This window comes from Manacus candei, unplaced genomic scaffold (assembly GCF_025592945.1).
Source record: "Manacus candei isolate 608988 ecotype Guabito, Panama unplaced genomic scaffold, ASM2559294v1 h1tg000005l, whole genome shotgun sequence".
Classification (NCBI taxonomy): domain Eukaryota; kingdom Metazoa; phylum Chordata; class Aves; order Passeriformes; family Pipridae; genus Manacus; species Manacus candei.
Window position 1 is genome coordinate 24,425,041 of NW_026138053.1, and position 16,614 is coordinate 24,441,654.

At 39.0% G+C, this 16,614-nt stretch overlaps 1 protein-coding gene across 6 annotated transcripts in view; it reads right to left on the reverse strand.

Moving 5' to 3' along the window:
* Nucleotides 1-16,614, reverse strand: part of RALGPS2 (Ral GEF with PH domain and SH3 binding motif 2) — a 112,498-nt gene that overhangs the window by 18,257 nt on the left and 77,627 nt on the right. For 4 of the 6 annotated variants that reach the window (XM_051806366.1, XM_051806336.1, XM_051806355.1 and 1 more), the window contains exons 9-15: nt 15,773-15,910; nt 14,811-14,901; nt 12,842-12,909; nt 12,067-12,202; nt 11,097-11,248; nt 2,436-2,490; nt 200-277 (exon numbers count right to left, since the gene is read on the reverse strand). In XM_051806366.1, coding sequence (XP_051662326.1) covers nt 200-277; nt 2,436-2,490; nt 11,097-11,248; nt 12,067-12,202; nt 12,842-12,909; nt 14,811-14,901; nt 15,773-15,910 — 718 coding nt within the window. The remainder of the gene's footprint in view (nt 1-199; nt 278-2,435; nt 2,491-11,096; nt 11,249-12,066; nt 12,203-12,841; nt 12,910-14,810; nt 14,902-15,772; nt 15,911-16,614) is intronic. The other 2 variants (XM_051806384.1, XM_051806375.1) reach the window with 1 other exon arrangement.

The window sequence follows — 16,614 nt, forward strand, 5'->3', positions numbered from 1 at the left end:
ACAAAAGTCCTTGTGGTGATATAGAGTAAAGGCACAGAAAAGTTTTTAAGTCTGAAGAAAAAGGTCTCTACCTTTTATTTTGACATGTAAGTTAGAAAGATAACATCAGAAAACACCCACTTAATTATGAAACCAAACCAAACCAAATCACCAACACCAGAGGGAAGGCTGGACACCTCTGTGTGCAGTGGGATTGTACCTGCTGGCCTTCATGTGGCCTCGATGGCCATTTCGTGACACTCTTGTCCCCGGACCGAGAGAATGGTACAACCTGTTCCTGTTGGATTCCATTATAAATTGTATGTATTACATATACTTTTATCCACACAAACAGCACGACTGCTAAAACAGCACAGAACTATTTTTGTGTGCATATCACAAAGCCACTTCTTCCACATCAGAAACAGAGGATAATTTTGTTCAGAAAAACACATGCAGAGAGACACCACGGGTTTTGATTTCATCAGATGTTCTCTTTGTCAGAACTCATAATACTGCAGTGTTTTATTGGTACTGAAGAATAATATATTTTGAGAGCAAAGCCTGCATTTAGTTGTTAGATTAAATCAATGCAAAGGAACCACACTAATAAAACTTATCTTTAAATCTGACTTTAGATGTTACTAGAAAAAATGGTTTCAATTTCTATGAGTATGCACACACACAAGCTGCATAGAAAGTAGTCATTAATAACACTGGATTTATCCCAATTTTGCCAGAGCTGTTAATTCCAGACAACTGATGCCTCTCCCTCACTTAAAGATTCTTATAAAGAATAGAAACCCACTGTACAGACCAAAACTAGAGACACCCGCTCTAGTGATCTTAAACTTTAACGCTTGCATGTCAGTGTATTAAATTCCAAAATGTGCTTCAGCATCTTATAAACAAAGGAACAGACTCAAGGTTGCTGCATATCTCCAGGAATTTCACACACTGTGTTTGGAATGCCTGTAAGGAACCCCATCCCTTTCCCTGGAATCAGGCAAGAGAACTCACCCTGAAACACGTGCAGCTTCAAACAGGGTTCTCAAAGAGCTCTCTCAGGAAAGAGGAAAGTATGGAAGGCCAGTGGAATTTGGAGGAGGGTTCTTCTGACTTCACTGTTTCACATGGAGCAAACCTTCTAACTGGAGGAGTCTGGGCCTGTCAGTTCTCATTAGGACAGGGATGAAAACCCTCTGCTTTGACTCAGGAGCCCCCATGACAGTTCTGAGGAGTGCTACCACAAGTTTAAACCTAACTAAAATTTTTAAGTTTCTTATGCTAAAAGCACTCAGCTCACCGTTTTGTCTAAGGGCTTTTCCATATAATTTTTATCTTTGAAAAATTACTTGAATGATTCCATAAGGCAGCAGGAAAGGAAAAGAAAGAAAACCTTTGGAATGTTTTATGTGCCCTGTGATGCAGGTCCCAAGTCTGAGATTTCCTTTCTGACCCCATTTTCTTTCTATGCTCACATGGAACATTCCCACTGATTACCTAACGGAATTATAAGAGCCTTTCCTCATGTATGTGTCCATATTTATAGCATGAAACATCCAAGAGTTCACCTTTGGCACAGAGAGATTTTCAAAGGCTTCTCCCAAAATTAGCACAGACCTTTAACTGCTTCAGTGATTTCAAGCAGAATATAAGGTTTGTGGTAACAGTGGTACCGACTATAAAGTTCTTTGACAAAAATTCCTACTAAAAATGTCAAAGCATGGTAGGAAAGGTCATCCATGGCAGCTCTGAGGCTGATGGGTTACCTGAAATTGTGTTATAGAAGCAAACAACACAATTTGTTGTGCATCTTGCTCAGCTGTGGGAAGGTGAATATTCCACCTTTTTCTATATTAAAACTACAGCTGTTGGTCTTTTTCCACATTCTCAAATACAACATGGAAAGGGGTTCACATGGTCAGTGTCACCTGGGCCTTTGAAGGTGTTGGATAAGGAGGAATATGTTAATTCTGGAGCACAAAACCAGACATCAGCAAGGGGCATTTCTGTGTTTTCCTGTGTAACAGGAGTAACAAGGACATGAAAAGCAGAGCAAAAGAGGTGACAATGTCAATGACAGGAGAGCAAAGGGATCACAAACGGGTGAAGTGTCTCAGGGGAAGTGAAAATGAAAACCAGATGGGTCACATGAACAGCACACACAAAATATCCACATATATAAAAATGCTTTGGGGTCTAAGGGTTCTCTGGCTGAGCTACTTAAAGAATGTGTGCAATGAGTAAACACCCAATTAGACAAAAGTCCTGTTAACTATTAGTGAGCAAAAGGTACTTCTCTGCTGCTTTAACAGATCCAGTGAACTTACTACAGTTTTTCAGTGTTCTTACATACAGAAGACCTCTAGATCACTAAAATAAAGAATCATTTTGAGGACTGAGTGAGAGATTTTAGGCAGCAATGTGAACAGAGAAACACAGGTTTTTCTTACCTTTCAAACGCTGGCCAGGAAGTCTCTTCACTGAGCTCAGAGCCATCACTGCTACCTAGAAAAAGATAAGAATGAATGACACTATTTCAGCATCTACAATTGATCCATTTCAACGATGTCTCTCAACAAAATATTTGAGATTAAATGTGTAAAAACACTTCAGTAAAACACTGTAAGGAAAATACTTCGTAATTTGCTTCAGGAATTTCACAGGAACTGAGGCAGAGATTTGAAGGGACAAGGTCTAGGTGCACATTAAGAAGTTGAAGAAAAGGAGCACTAATAAGTGGGAAAGGTGTTTACAAAATTTAAAGAACACCAAAAATGAAGATTTGTCTGATTAACACAACAAGCATTTAAAAAGAAAAGGTCACTTATTGAAATAATTCCTTACGAAGTCATACATGGTCACAACACTGAAGTGCAAATTCATTGCTGAGTCTCCAACACATGATTTGAGAAACCTTAAACAACTTTTTAAAGCTATCTCCCACTTACTTTATCAGATCACAACAGCATTACTTCCTTCTGTGCTTTGTAAACAAATCCAGTGTTACCACAAGTATCTTATTTTCAACACTGACAGTAGAGGAAAATCACAAAATCTAATACCTAATGCATTCATCTTGGCATGCCCACAAATAACACAGTAACTTTACAGTTATAGTAAATCCCATTAGGCTGAAAATGAGTATTTAAGTACAGATACAAGGTGGGTGTTATCTGTAATGTTGTTTAAAGTCAGTAAATATATATCAGTATAGAAATACTGTTAACAGAACTCAGTAGCTTCAATTACTAACTGTACTATACAGAGTGTTCAAAGGAAGAATTTATTCAGTTATTTTCAAACAAACCAGAAAGCAAAACCAATAAAAAAAAAATCTAAATCAATGCACCTTAATTAAGGGTTCTCCCAGAGAAACAGCAGCTAAAAATGGGAACAAATTCCCAGTAATTTTACACAGAAAATCAGCAGGGAAAAGTGGTGCCCTGAAGAATAACGTGTACAAAGTCTGGATATTCACTGAGTAAACATGGAGGCAATAAAGTGTCACACACAGCAGGAATAATTCCAGCCAAGAGCCATGAAAATGTCAGCATGGACTCAAGTTTTCTCTGTGCAAAATCCAAGAGAAAAGACACGCCTTTATCTGCCAGCTCAACTGAGATGCCTCCTGTGCAAACATTAGCTCAACATCCTCATATTAACATCATCTCTAGGGGATAGCAGATAACTTGGTCCCAGCTTATTCTGCATTTTTCTCAAAGCAAAGTCCTAACCTGATTCACACCAACACTACAGTAAAAGAGATTTGTATAGGGAAAGAAGCTGAGAGACATAAAAGTGACATTCCAGTGGAGCTACTGACTCCTAAGCTGGGAATAAAGGGCTGCAAGAAGAGAAGTAATATATCCAACAAGTAACCAACCAATTCAGGTGGAACCTGCTGTTACAGTAAAAGTCTTTGCAAAGTTCCAGAACAATGCTCATCATTTCCTGGGATGAAAAAAACCTGTCATTTAATATTTCCAGCAAACTCTACATCTGTGTCACAGTGAGAAACTCAGTGATTTATTTCACCCTACCAAAACCACAGCTGCATTCCTCTGTAAGGTGACACATAAAGTCTCTTCAAATAAATAAGTAACATGCTTTGGGGATGAAGAGACAGAATGAGAGGTAACAATTCAGAGACAAGTTGAAGGAGATATTTGGGGTAAGACCTCCCAGCTGACTGTCTTGTAGTAGAATCTTGTAGGAAGATTTTCAAGTGCTGAGGTCCTCCCAGCAGGTGGAATGACAATTAGGAAGGGAGGTCTCAACAGTGTATGAAAGAAGTTTTCCTTGCACGTAATTGAGATTTTCTTCGTGGCTACTTGGAGCAATCTGTCCTGCAAAATGGTGCAGCAATTCCTGTCAAGTCACTCATCCAACACTGAAGCTATTAGGGACACTTAGAATCTTATTTATTTCCTTATTACTGCTTAGATTTAGCTTTGTACTAACAAGAAGTGCAACTTCAATATGAGCTCTACTTAATTGAGGCCCATGTGATAGAAATCCACACAATTAAGCAATAAGTAATAAGACTATTATGAAGTAATTCTTTATATTTAAAGTAGGCTGATACATTAAAATTCTACCTGAAATGACATTTTGATGGCAACTGTATTAGCTTGGTTAATAAAGCTGTAATTCAATTGCTGTACTAAGTACACTACAGACAGATTTAAAAGCTAGTGCTGCTTTCTAAAAATGCAAAGCAATTTAGAGGAAGAGCTGAAATGTCATCTGTCAGAAAGTGACAATCCTTGCTACAGTATCACTACAGTTAGAAAACTTGAATGAATTTGGGGGCTTTGTAAACAAAAAGTTTCACTTAAAAGTTTAATCTATACAGAAATTTCCAACGTCAATTTGCAAAAAACTTGGGCCGAACATCACAGCTATTGATTAAATGTTGTTTTTTTTTTACAGGTTGTAAAAAATTGTAACAAAAACCTAGAAAAGACTGAATTTTAGCATTTGACTATACCTCTATCATCCATATAGAATATCTCCAGATTCTAAAAAACTAGACGAGGTATTTTGCACAACAAAAGTTCTGATACTAAAAAAAACAAAACCTTTCTCGAAAACCAAAAGAATATACATTACACCCTCCTTCCAAAACAAAACAGAAGTAAAAGGGACTGTTTTTAACTTAATAAAAGTTAGATGTCTAGCCAAGTTCTGTTTAAACATTAAATGCACTATTTGACTGTCACCTCAACTGGAAATATTTCATTCATTCAGTACTCTAAAAATATATCACCTTCTTAAATTCTTCTCAAGTATGTACTCAATATTTGAGTTTTTCCAACAACCTCGAGCAAGTCTTCAGGTTAAACTTCATAACAAATCCTAGGTAGTGTAAGTCTTTGCTATTACTGCTCTAAACACGTTTTAGCTTCAGGTAAGAAGCCATTTAACACAGGCCACTATCTTCCTGGTTTTCTTCATTGCTAATAAAATTAAATAACTCTTGTGCAGGATTAAAAAAAAAAATAAATCTGGGTTGTGTTTATCTTTATTCCTTAATATGAAGGCTTTTTCCTAGTTTAGGAATAACAGCACAACTGGCAAAATGGGGTTTTTTTGCTAACTGTGCTGGTGATGATCTGAGAAGGTTCAGGATTGTTTATGGAGTTCCAGCACAGCAGCTCGGTTCAGATGTGAATTTTCTGTTCCCATTTGCAGATGTGCACATGCACTGTCTGTGCTCCAGCCACACAAACAGCCTGAGGTTGCCAGCTGTGTGACAGGGATCACATGTGATGCCTAAACTATTCCACACCCAGTCCCCCGGTCACGGCATCCACTCACTGCCCCAAGTCTGGGGATATTGAACACTTAACACAGGCCTCCTTCATCCAGAAGTTACTCCCCAAAGTCAAACAGGTGTTAATATAAACAAACCAACCCCAAAGAGTTTAAAAAGCATTCAGACTAAAAATTCTTTCCCCTTCCCAAATCTGTCATCGACACTCTCTTGGCTCCAGTTACACCGTGTTTCCAGGGCTGGTGACTGCCCTGACAGAGCTTGAAATTCTAATGTGAAAACACAAAAAATTGGTCAAGAGGCCTGAACATCAATGGCTGAAGCACAACACAGCCCAGCTAACACCATGAAGATGGGTTCCATGCCCTAAAAGTTCTGTTCTGCTTTGCTGGGTTCATGATCACACTGAAAATCCTCATTTAACCACTCTAAAGTTCAATGGCTCAGCTTTGGCTCTCTAGTTAAACCAAAGGAGGATGGTGGGAAGACTCAAGCAGCATCATGCCAGAGAATCGACAGAAACCTTTACTACCATCACTGATAATGAGCTTCATGGTGAAAAACCAACAAAAGCAAATAACCAAATGGATAAAGATGGGGCAGAAACAGGATTTGTACAACTGCATTAACTGCAACACACCCAGAGCACAAGCCTTGGACCAAACAACACTAATAAGGACTGGGGAAGAATTGGGGTGCTAGAATATATCCCTCTCCTCCTCTCAAACCCAGGCACCTACATGTGCATTTTTAAACCTCTAATATTATACAGCTTTTTCACTTACCTTATCACTAATGAAGTAATTCACAATAGCAAACCAGGGTATCCACATTCAGGGATATTTAAAGGAAATATATTAAAAACCCCAACACATTTATTCTTCCTGAAACCCTACCCAAACTTTGATCAGGTGACTCAGAGTCCTAAACAGCTCAACAGCAAACTACAGGGTGAGGAATCAAACACACCCACTGGCTGTGCACAGGTCTTCCCTACTGTATAGGCTGCCAAAACCCCTGAAGGTAAATGCACACACTATATACCTACACCTATACTTCATTTATTTAAAAAGAAAGATAATCCCTTGTAGGATTCAGTAACTTAGAGGTGGTTACTTAATAGAGGATTTGATTAAAATGCTGATATTCTCTTATGCATTTCATGCCAGTTTAGGTTTGGAAATGTACTGTTTTTACAAGGCACTTTCTTACATTAATTCACACTGATTCAAAACACCTTCCTTGGACTCTGCAGCATTAATTCCTCTGATTGCATTAGAACAAAGGTTAAAGTTATTCTCAAGTGATTGCAACACACAAACAAAGGCCAATGTTCAAGAGCCTTAGTTTTTCCAGAGCTTTCATCCATATCACTGTAGATTAGGAAAAGTAAGTGGAAAAAGAAACAGTTTGAGAAAGAAAACACTCCAAAGTTAGAATAGAATTTGCCTCCAACACTGCTAAAAAAACAATCCATACCTGCTTCCTCTGAATTTTTAAACACCTGAAGTTACATTCTCAGTTTCTGTGTTTACACCTTGAGACATCTGTTTTTAAGCAGTATACATGAGACAGCACTCTTAAAAAACATAACCTCCTTAGCAAAATAACTTTGCATCCTGTAGGTTTGGTGCTGTAGGAAGAGAAAAGCCATGCAGAAGCAATATATGAAAAGAAGGGCCAATTTTACGCTGTCCCTTTACTACAGAATTATCTGAACAATTAGCCATTGTAAACACACTCCATTTGAGAAAAGAAATCCAGTAACGTAGCAGAGCTGACCTGTAAGAAACGGTGGAAATCCAAAGCTTCTGAGAAGAATGAAACAATCTCACTGCTGCAAAGATACTTAAGAGCACCCTTAAGCAATACAGAAATACTTTAAAGGCATAAGAAAATCGGGAAGTAACAGAAAACCATATATTCTTAAGAAAAATATCCTACAAAATAAAGGAAATTCATGCTATTTCTGAGTGGAACCACAATCTAGTAAAAGCTTCTTAATTTATCCTACTTTTGGGTGAGGAGGTGACAGCAGGCAAATACAGGCAGAAGAACAGGTGCTAGGAGAATGCAGGTGGTTCCTTGAACCCAGCCAAGAGCAATGCTTAGATCCGGGAAGGGAAAGAGTGTACACAGTGACCTCACCAAAACACAGTGACCTCATCAAAACAAACACAGCCAGTGCAGAACAAAGACACCTTGTAGCTTTAGGACCTGCTGATAGCAAGGAGTGGGGATTCTGAATAACCTCTCACTGCAAAGTAAAAGCACCTGTCCCAGTTTACTGAAAGCAGATATTCTGGATTGTCTGCACAAAACAGACATTTTCAGCACTATTCTATGTTTTCAGGCATTGTCCCTCAAAAGTCTGTTTGCAATCAACAGAAATAAAGTGGGGTTTTAAGGACTCGAGTCATACAACCTCTTTTTAGCCACCCATCTAAGAAGGAGATCAATCATAACCTTAGAGATCACAATTCTCTTTGTGATCCTAAAGAGCTCCAGTTATCCCCAGCTCAAATGTAACTGTCTACATTATGAACATCTAAAACCTACAAGAGACTATTTCCTCTTGTTACATTCCTGAACTCAAGAGGACATTTCCCATCTCACACCGTATAAAGGACTGGACAAGTGTTTCTTCCTTCTAATTAGGATAGTCCTGGCACTGCTGGAAAAAGATTTCTCACTTCTGTTCAGCTAACAAGCACCTATGTTATAAAGGAAGATGGCAACAGATCCAGATGTACATCTCCCTCACTCCAGCACAGTACACCATCCTCAGCTGTGCAACACGGTCCCGTGGCTTCAGGAACAAGAGCTGTTTAGACCCAAGCACAAGACATTAATATAAAAGGGGTTGTATCTTTAATATTTTTTGAGTTCCAGGGTTATTTACAGAATGAGTTAAAAGCACACAATCAGCCTCCAATCCCTGACATGAAGAAAAGGATCTCATAAAGGTCTCTGACTGTGGCTGTCATGTCACAGATTGGCCTGTTTTCAGCAAATCCCCTGCCTGGTTCACTTTCTGCACTGCTGCTGCTTTAAGAATCATTCACTGCAATGAAAAATATCCTTCATATCTGAAAGATTAATTGATGTAAAAATTTTGGGTATTCTCTGCACCACAATTCCCAGAACAGACTGCCAGTCCTTCCCAACACAACACAACGAAAAAAGTCCATTATCCTTTGAAGGCATGTTTTTAGTTTAGAGACACACACTGCTCGATTCCTAAAGACACTGATGTTGCACTGCTGCTGCTTTGATAGTTAACACAGAGGCAGATTATATCAGATCCTCCAATATGAAAGGACTGGAAACGCCTGAACACCTCTGAGCCCTCAAAACACAAGAGTGATTTAAAGAAGTATTACAGATGTCTTTAAAGGCACATTCAAGGTGCTGGCATAGCAGAAACTCTGTCCACGTTTTGAAGAGGGATCATTTATCCAAAAAGTTCAGTCCTATATAGGCTTATATGTAAAAAAGGTAGTCCTGTTTCTAGAGCAAGAGGTTTAAGTCCACGTTTACGGGCAAGGTGAGGAATAACACTCTTTTCAGTGCACACATTCAGAAGACATTTTCCTGACCATCTTTTGAAGTTGTGCTGTAGAACACCATAAACCTCCTCTCTGCTGCAGTGACTGTACTATTTCCAAGTCCTGAGTAAACAGACTACTTCAAACATGATGGAGGAACTCAGCAGCTTCAATCAACTTCCTTCAATCCTGCTGAGGCAGCAGCACAGAATGCCAGGCAACTTACACTTCCAAGAATTCTGCAGTAACAGATACTGTAAACCTCCAAAACTTCCTTTCTTCCCCCAAAAGTATTTCTAGAACTTCCACCAATCTTCTGTGTCATTGAGATTTTCACAATCAAGAGTAGCAAAAGTTATAATGCTGCTGGACTGTCAAAACAGGGAAAAAACCGAAGTATCCGAGTATGGGGAGGCTGGAGGTGGAAGAGAATGGGAGAGAGGAAGTTTTAACCACAAATGCTGGTCTTGCAAAAAATGCATAAGGGTTGCTGTTTTACAAGTGATTTATACAAGTCATGTAAAGTGGCAATTTTGTCCCTACTGCATCAAATCAATAAGGTCATGGCTGAGCTTGAGAACAGAATTGAAAAATTCGGAGATGAGACGGAGTAGAAAACCCCACGTTCTCTAAAATATCTGGATGGTGACTGGTTCTCACTCATACCTCATGAAAAACTGCCTGTCAGCTCTGGCAAACCTTCCCTGCTAGGCTCTAATGGAGGTAAAGAAATAATTTACCCTGGAAAAAAGGATCAGCTGCAGAGAGTTTCTTAGATATTCAGACAGAAAACATGAGTAAAACACTGCCCTGAGAAAAGGGCAATGCTACATCTCAACAAAGGTGACACACATTTGGTCTAATTCCACAGATTCACCTATTAATTTTTTTTTTAAATTATTGTCTCTAGATATTTGATTTTTTCCACATGAAATATTTAATGTTTTCTCAGGATACGGCCTTCTCCTCAAGAAAATAGATGCACAGCTCCTGAAAACAGCATCATCTGAAAATCTGTGACAGCAAAGCTGTGTTTTAAAATTAAGTTCTCCAATGAAATGCATAACACCACAAAATTCTATCAAGTTAACAAATCTGAGAGAAAGGACTGTTATAGAGGTTCCATTTCCTAGCCCTGGCTGCAAAGAGGTGGACATGAGAAGCACTTGTCCTGCCCTCTCTTCACTTTAAGGATTCTGTGCACAACAAGAAAAAAGAGAAACTCTTGTCACAGAAGACACTCAGAAAGCAGAGGTTCCCCAAAAAGATTACCACCCTAAAAATATGAAGATAAACAACTTAGCAATATTAAGTAGATTCTGACATTTCAAGGTATCTGAAGGTTAGATTTCTATTTACACCTGCCCAAGTCAGAAGTATCTAGAAATTATGCTCTTAAAACTGTCAGCAATTTACAGTTCTCACTGTCAAGTCAATATGGCATTTTCAACAGAAATACAATCAAAAGTCATTTTAGTCTTAGATTGATTTAAGAGGGAAAAAAAGAGAATAGAAAATCACACCCTGCACTTCCTTCCACCTCCCATCAAGGAAGAGGAGTATCAGATGTTGTATCATTAAAGGGGAGGGGGAAAAAAAAAAGTGCTTTTTTATAATTTCCCAGTTCATGGTGTATAAATTATGCCACCCTCCTCCACCTACATTTCCCAAAATTGTTCTAAAACAGAATCAGTATTTTAGAACAGTTCTGCTGCAGGTACAATCACCAACCAATAGTGCTAAAATCTTTATTAAGGGTACTGCATGGGAATCTTTTCAATGCCTACCTATTGAAATTCCACTGGAAAGGGTGGAGCTCTCGGCCTGCCCTCGGGATGGGACGTGAGGCTCCATGACACTGTCATCCAGGAGGTGCCTTGGTCCTGCGTTGGGGAATGTTGCACTTTTAAACTCAGCCGTGTTCATTTTGTGTATGAAACTGGAAAGGAGCAAGGACAGAACTGTTACAGCATTGCCTGGGATACATTTCAGGAGCTGGTTAACACCCTGAAGGATTGCAGGCAGTGTGTTCCTCATGCCAAACTCAGTCGTGGCCGAGTCACAAGCAATTGTGCACAAACTACAGGAATTGCTGGTTTTAAAAGTTCAACACACTCATGCAACAAAGAGAGGCTCAGGAGTACATTAACAATTACTTTCAATATCCTAAGGCATTTTTGTCTTCTTATAACACATAGTTGAACTGTAGGACTGCATTCTAGCTCATTAAAGGTAAGCTTACACATTAGAAGTTATTCATGACTGGATAGCTACAATCTGGCATTTTGAAAAGATCACAAGGTAAGTGATGACAATGATCAAGATATTAATTAGAAGTACACCTGAATGGTAAAAGGTGTAGACTTTGGTGCAGCCATTCTTACACAAAGTTATATGAAAGTCTACAAAGGAGGTCTCTAAAAAAATAACAATAAAGCAGTTATTTCAATTTGAATTTGAAAGAATTACACTGGCATTGATTTGCTAAAAGTGATAGTTTTGTCATTCAGAAAGAGCCATTTTGGTTAACTCATTGACTAATCTTATCATCATAACTTCAGTCTTTCTATTTTGACTAATTCTCTTGGATTGGGACACCACCATTACAGTTCTGAGCTTGCTCCCTGGCCACAAGTTGGGTCTGTAAGCGAAGCACTGCGTACAAATCATGCTACTTTTTAAAAGCACAGCTTTTGTAAGGAAACATGACACAATCACAGAGTTTAAGATGATTTTCAGATTAAAGAAGACGCTGACTTGTATCCCAGACTGTGGCATTTCCTATGGCCGTGGGGTATCAGGTTCCGAGGAGAAGGGGGCGTTGGGGGTAGCAAAGCTCCTTCAGCTGCAACATTTTTCCGTCCACTTTGGGGAGATGCTCCGACTTCAGAGCCTGGCAAGGAAAAAGACATCACTCCTGAGTCACTTCAGAATTACTGTCAGGGCTGCTTCTCAGAAAATCAGCACAAAACTTCCTAAACACAATTTATAAAGGATAGCCTGCAATAAAACTCATTGATATACTGATAATTAAAACCCCTGCAATTTAGAGCATTTGCACAGGATTAAAATCAAACACCCTCAGTTTAAACAGACCATCCAGTTACAAATATTTTTTAATCCTAAAGGTTGCTGCATTTGCTCCACTGGTAAATCCCACTGATTCTACATTTTCAGACTCCTGCCTTCAACCACTTTTGGCATTGACCAAGAAGAATGTCCACTTTTGGAAGCATATCGTACCATGAAAAGTTTAGATGAAGGCCCTTCTGTCTAGACACAACAAAGAATGAATATTTAATAGCTCTTCACCCCAAGTGACACTAACAAGTTAGTGCCACAATACATACAAGAACCTAAAAAAATGACTCAATTCCTTCTTTACAGATCACCTTTAGACTTTTTATTACAAATATACAGTGTTTAAACTTCACACTTCTTTATTAGCCTCAGGCAAATATTTTCCACGTTCACAACTCAAAAATAATGCACAGGACAACCTCAAGTCTTCTCACATTTGTTAAGCATTTACCTACTAAATCTTCTCTGGAAGCAGCAGAGTGGGGGGTGCTGGTCCCTGGTTCTATCTTTAACGAAAGTCTGCATTAAAGAAACATTAAAAATTACTTTATCAGGAAATCAAAACATAAGCTTGTGAAGAAGTATTTTTTAAATTTACAGTTGAAAGCTGTTTGCTTCTATAATTGCAAGAAATACTATGAAGTTAATATCAACTGTGCAGAGTTATCTTTAGCACAGGCCATTTCCAAACTTTATTATTTGGTTCATACAGAGCAGGCCAGGTTGGCAACACCACCAGGACCTCCATGGCCCAGGGACCTCTGGCAGATACATAAACTCAGTGATGATACTGCTACTCCAGCACAAAACCTGGGAAGAATAAAAAAACCATACAATTGCTCCCCCCACCTTGACTAAAATATTTATTCCTGGCACACTCTGTATTTTAAATTTTTCTGTAAAGTCTACTGTGCCAAGCCGAGCCTTTGGTCTTTACTGGTCCAAAAGCCAAGATCCTTTTGTGTCTTGGAAAACACATTATCAACTTGATTTCATCCATAACTCAAGCTTTTTTCTGTAACAGGCACTGTTTAATGCCATTTCCAAGAGTCCCACAAAGAAGGCAGACTCCAGGGGCAGAGAACTCCAGGAAGATCAAGAGTATCTTGTCCACACAGTTTCCAGAATTAAAAATCTTTGAAATTAGCAAGGTTGAAAAAGTATCTACTGCATTGTGGGGAGAAAAAAGTTGAAGTTTGACAGCTCCTCTCCCTCCTATTCTCAACAGTTTAGTAATGAATAATTACAATTTTATAACTTAATTTTTTTAGATAAAATTCTTTAATTTTTTTTAAATAAAATCCACCTATTCAAGTCACAATGGCTGGTTTCTAACTTCAGCCTCTTTGCTGACAGACACCTTGGGGGATAAAAAAAATAAAACAGTCACTTATAGTAAGAACAGTTCTTCAAAATACACTCCTTGACCATAAAAACGTTCAGTCTGGAGACGTACATTCATTGCCCTGCCACCAAAACATGGATTGTACAGGAGGAAGAGACTGTAGCTCCTTCAGCAATAAAATTCCCACTGGTGGTGAGTCCTACCTAGCGAAGGTGGAGGAAGGTGGAGCGTGGAATGCAGGAAAACAACATCACTAAGAAGCAGAGAGGGTGGGAATGGGTGGGGAACCTCCTCCAGCAGATCAGCCAATGAACAAAAACCTCCTTCATAGGCAGCACATTTGCTTTAGGGTGTTTCCTCTCCTCAGGGCTAGTTCCTGTCTTTTGCCACAGATTTCCCTCCCTCAGTTTTACTGGATGCCAAATCACTTATTACAGTAATCTTTTAATTAGAGAGGTAGAAACCTCAGGTGGGAGGCTGGGAGGAACAGGCAGAGACAGAGATGGACAGAAATCAAGTGCTTACAAGGTATTAACACTGTATAACCTAATCAAAGAGCAAAATATAAAATGAAATACATGCAAGTGGAAGCCTTAAGTCACCCTCAGTGAACACATGGGACTGGGTGCCCAGATGGCTTTGTTCTGCTGAAGAATGACAGTAACCCATCTCCAGTTATGGAATTCGTCTTATTGACTGCACAGTGTTACAGGTGAGCCAGGTGTACAAAGTCTTTATCAGACTTTTGAAAACAAGGGCTTGGTACATTCTGGCACAGAAAAGGAAGGAGATAAGCCATGCAGCATGTGGAAAAGTGTCTTGGAGCACAGGATCCTTCTGGAACCTCAACCACTTGCAACTGGTTCATCTGAGGTGCATAATCATGGAATCACAGCATGGTTTGGGTTGGAAGGGACCTTAAATCTCATCTCATTCCAACCCCTGCCATGGGCAGGGACACCCATACAATATAATACAATCCCCTGATACAAGTGCAACCTTACAAGTGACAGGCTTTGTGTTATAGAAGTTATTTTGTTATGAATTACAGTCAGTTGTAGCATTTTGTACTTACTTGTAATTGTCATCTTCTACAAACTTCTGTAGTTCTTCTATGTACTGCACTGAGTTTAGATATTTTTGGACATGAGGCAACATAGGAATATCTGGAGAACAGATGACATTTATTATTACTATACCACTCATTGGTAAGCAATTTTCCAGAAACTAAACAGATTCAGATCTCCTGACTTTTTCTGTGAGATGAAGGTACAAACTACAGCCTCTGGTGATACTGAAATTTTAGAACTTCATAGCAAATCTCATGTGCTGAGCTGACACTCCCCACATCCACAAACCCCAGAGCTGCTTATCAGAGCACATGTAAGGGAAAAGAAAGACAACTTCCCAGGTCAAACTGAAGGCCCACACCTGGAATGTGGAGGGCTCTGTCTGAGGACTCCTTCACAGCCCATATTCTCTTGATATTGAGCTTTCAGGGAAGCCACAATCCTGTGCTAATTCACATTCCACCATTGCAAACACAGCCTTACGACTTTGCTAGAATATGAAGGGGACTGTGAGGGAGACCTTTGAAGAAAAAATAAATTATCTGATCCATGAACAGAACTATAAATGTCCAAAAGACAAGCTGAACGTATTTTATTACCTCCAGTAAAAGTACTACTCCAAAAGCAATCCTATTTTTAAAATTCATGGTCATAAAATTACGAAGCACACGGCTACAAGCTTATAACATACCAGTAAAACTACTGTTTTAAATAGGATGTACTCCATGTTTATCATCAGGAAATATGTCCTGCAAAAACGTGTGTGATGTAAGAAAAGGGCAATTTTCTTCTGTCTCAAACAGCAATACCAAAATAAACCCTGACTTTTGGTGTGAGAGGAGGATGAGGGAGGGTGTTCATGGCATTCAGATGAGCTGGGCCTTACTTCAGTTGCTTTACAGCAAACAAATATTGAAGCTTTTAAAGTTCCTCTCTTTAATACTGCAGTGTTTCCACAACAGCTTACCATATTCACACGACTGCTGCAAATCTGAGATAATTCGGAGAATGTTGTTCATTAAGTTTGTTCTTTGCTCACTCTCCAGAATGCTCGCTGTGGATGGGTAGGCAGAGTCAATATATGTCAAGTCTGACAGATAAATACCTGAAATAAGAGCAGAATGAAAAGTTTCTTTACTTAAGTGTCTCACACTTAACAGAAAAAACTCACCAACGGTGTCGTGAAGAATTTCTGCTTTCGTTGACTGACATGCTTGCAGGTCTTTAATAATGTCATTATTTCTAAATCTAAAAGTAATTACCAGGGCACGAACAACTACTCACAAACCCCATCTTCACCACAGCACCAATGAACAATTGCCTTGACAAATATGAAGCACCCTGAACACACAATGCTGAAACACCTGATCAAAATTACTAATTGTTTAGGAAGTTTACGACTTCTTTCTTCCAATTCAGCAATTAAAAAAATACTAGAAGGAAAAATTGCATCTATAACCCTTCAAGCTGAATAAAAACTCAGACTCAACTTGCAGCAACGTGGGAAAAGTTAACTAGGGAAAAAGAGCACTTAGACTGAAATGTGGAATGAATCCAACAGCCTTACAGATAAGACATTTTAAGTCTTCTACCTGCCTTTTCCCCCTGCACTATTTGTAATCTTACTACTCTTTCAATCCCCTGATCATATACAGATGAAAATCCTCCTCCTTACACAGTAATGCTGTAGATAAAACACTTATTTCTAAATGCAACTCCATTTCTTGAACTTCACCCAAAGACTGATCATTCTGCCTCAACTAAATGAAACACATCCTGATCAACGCTGCTATTAAGAGGAACTGCTCT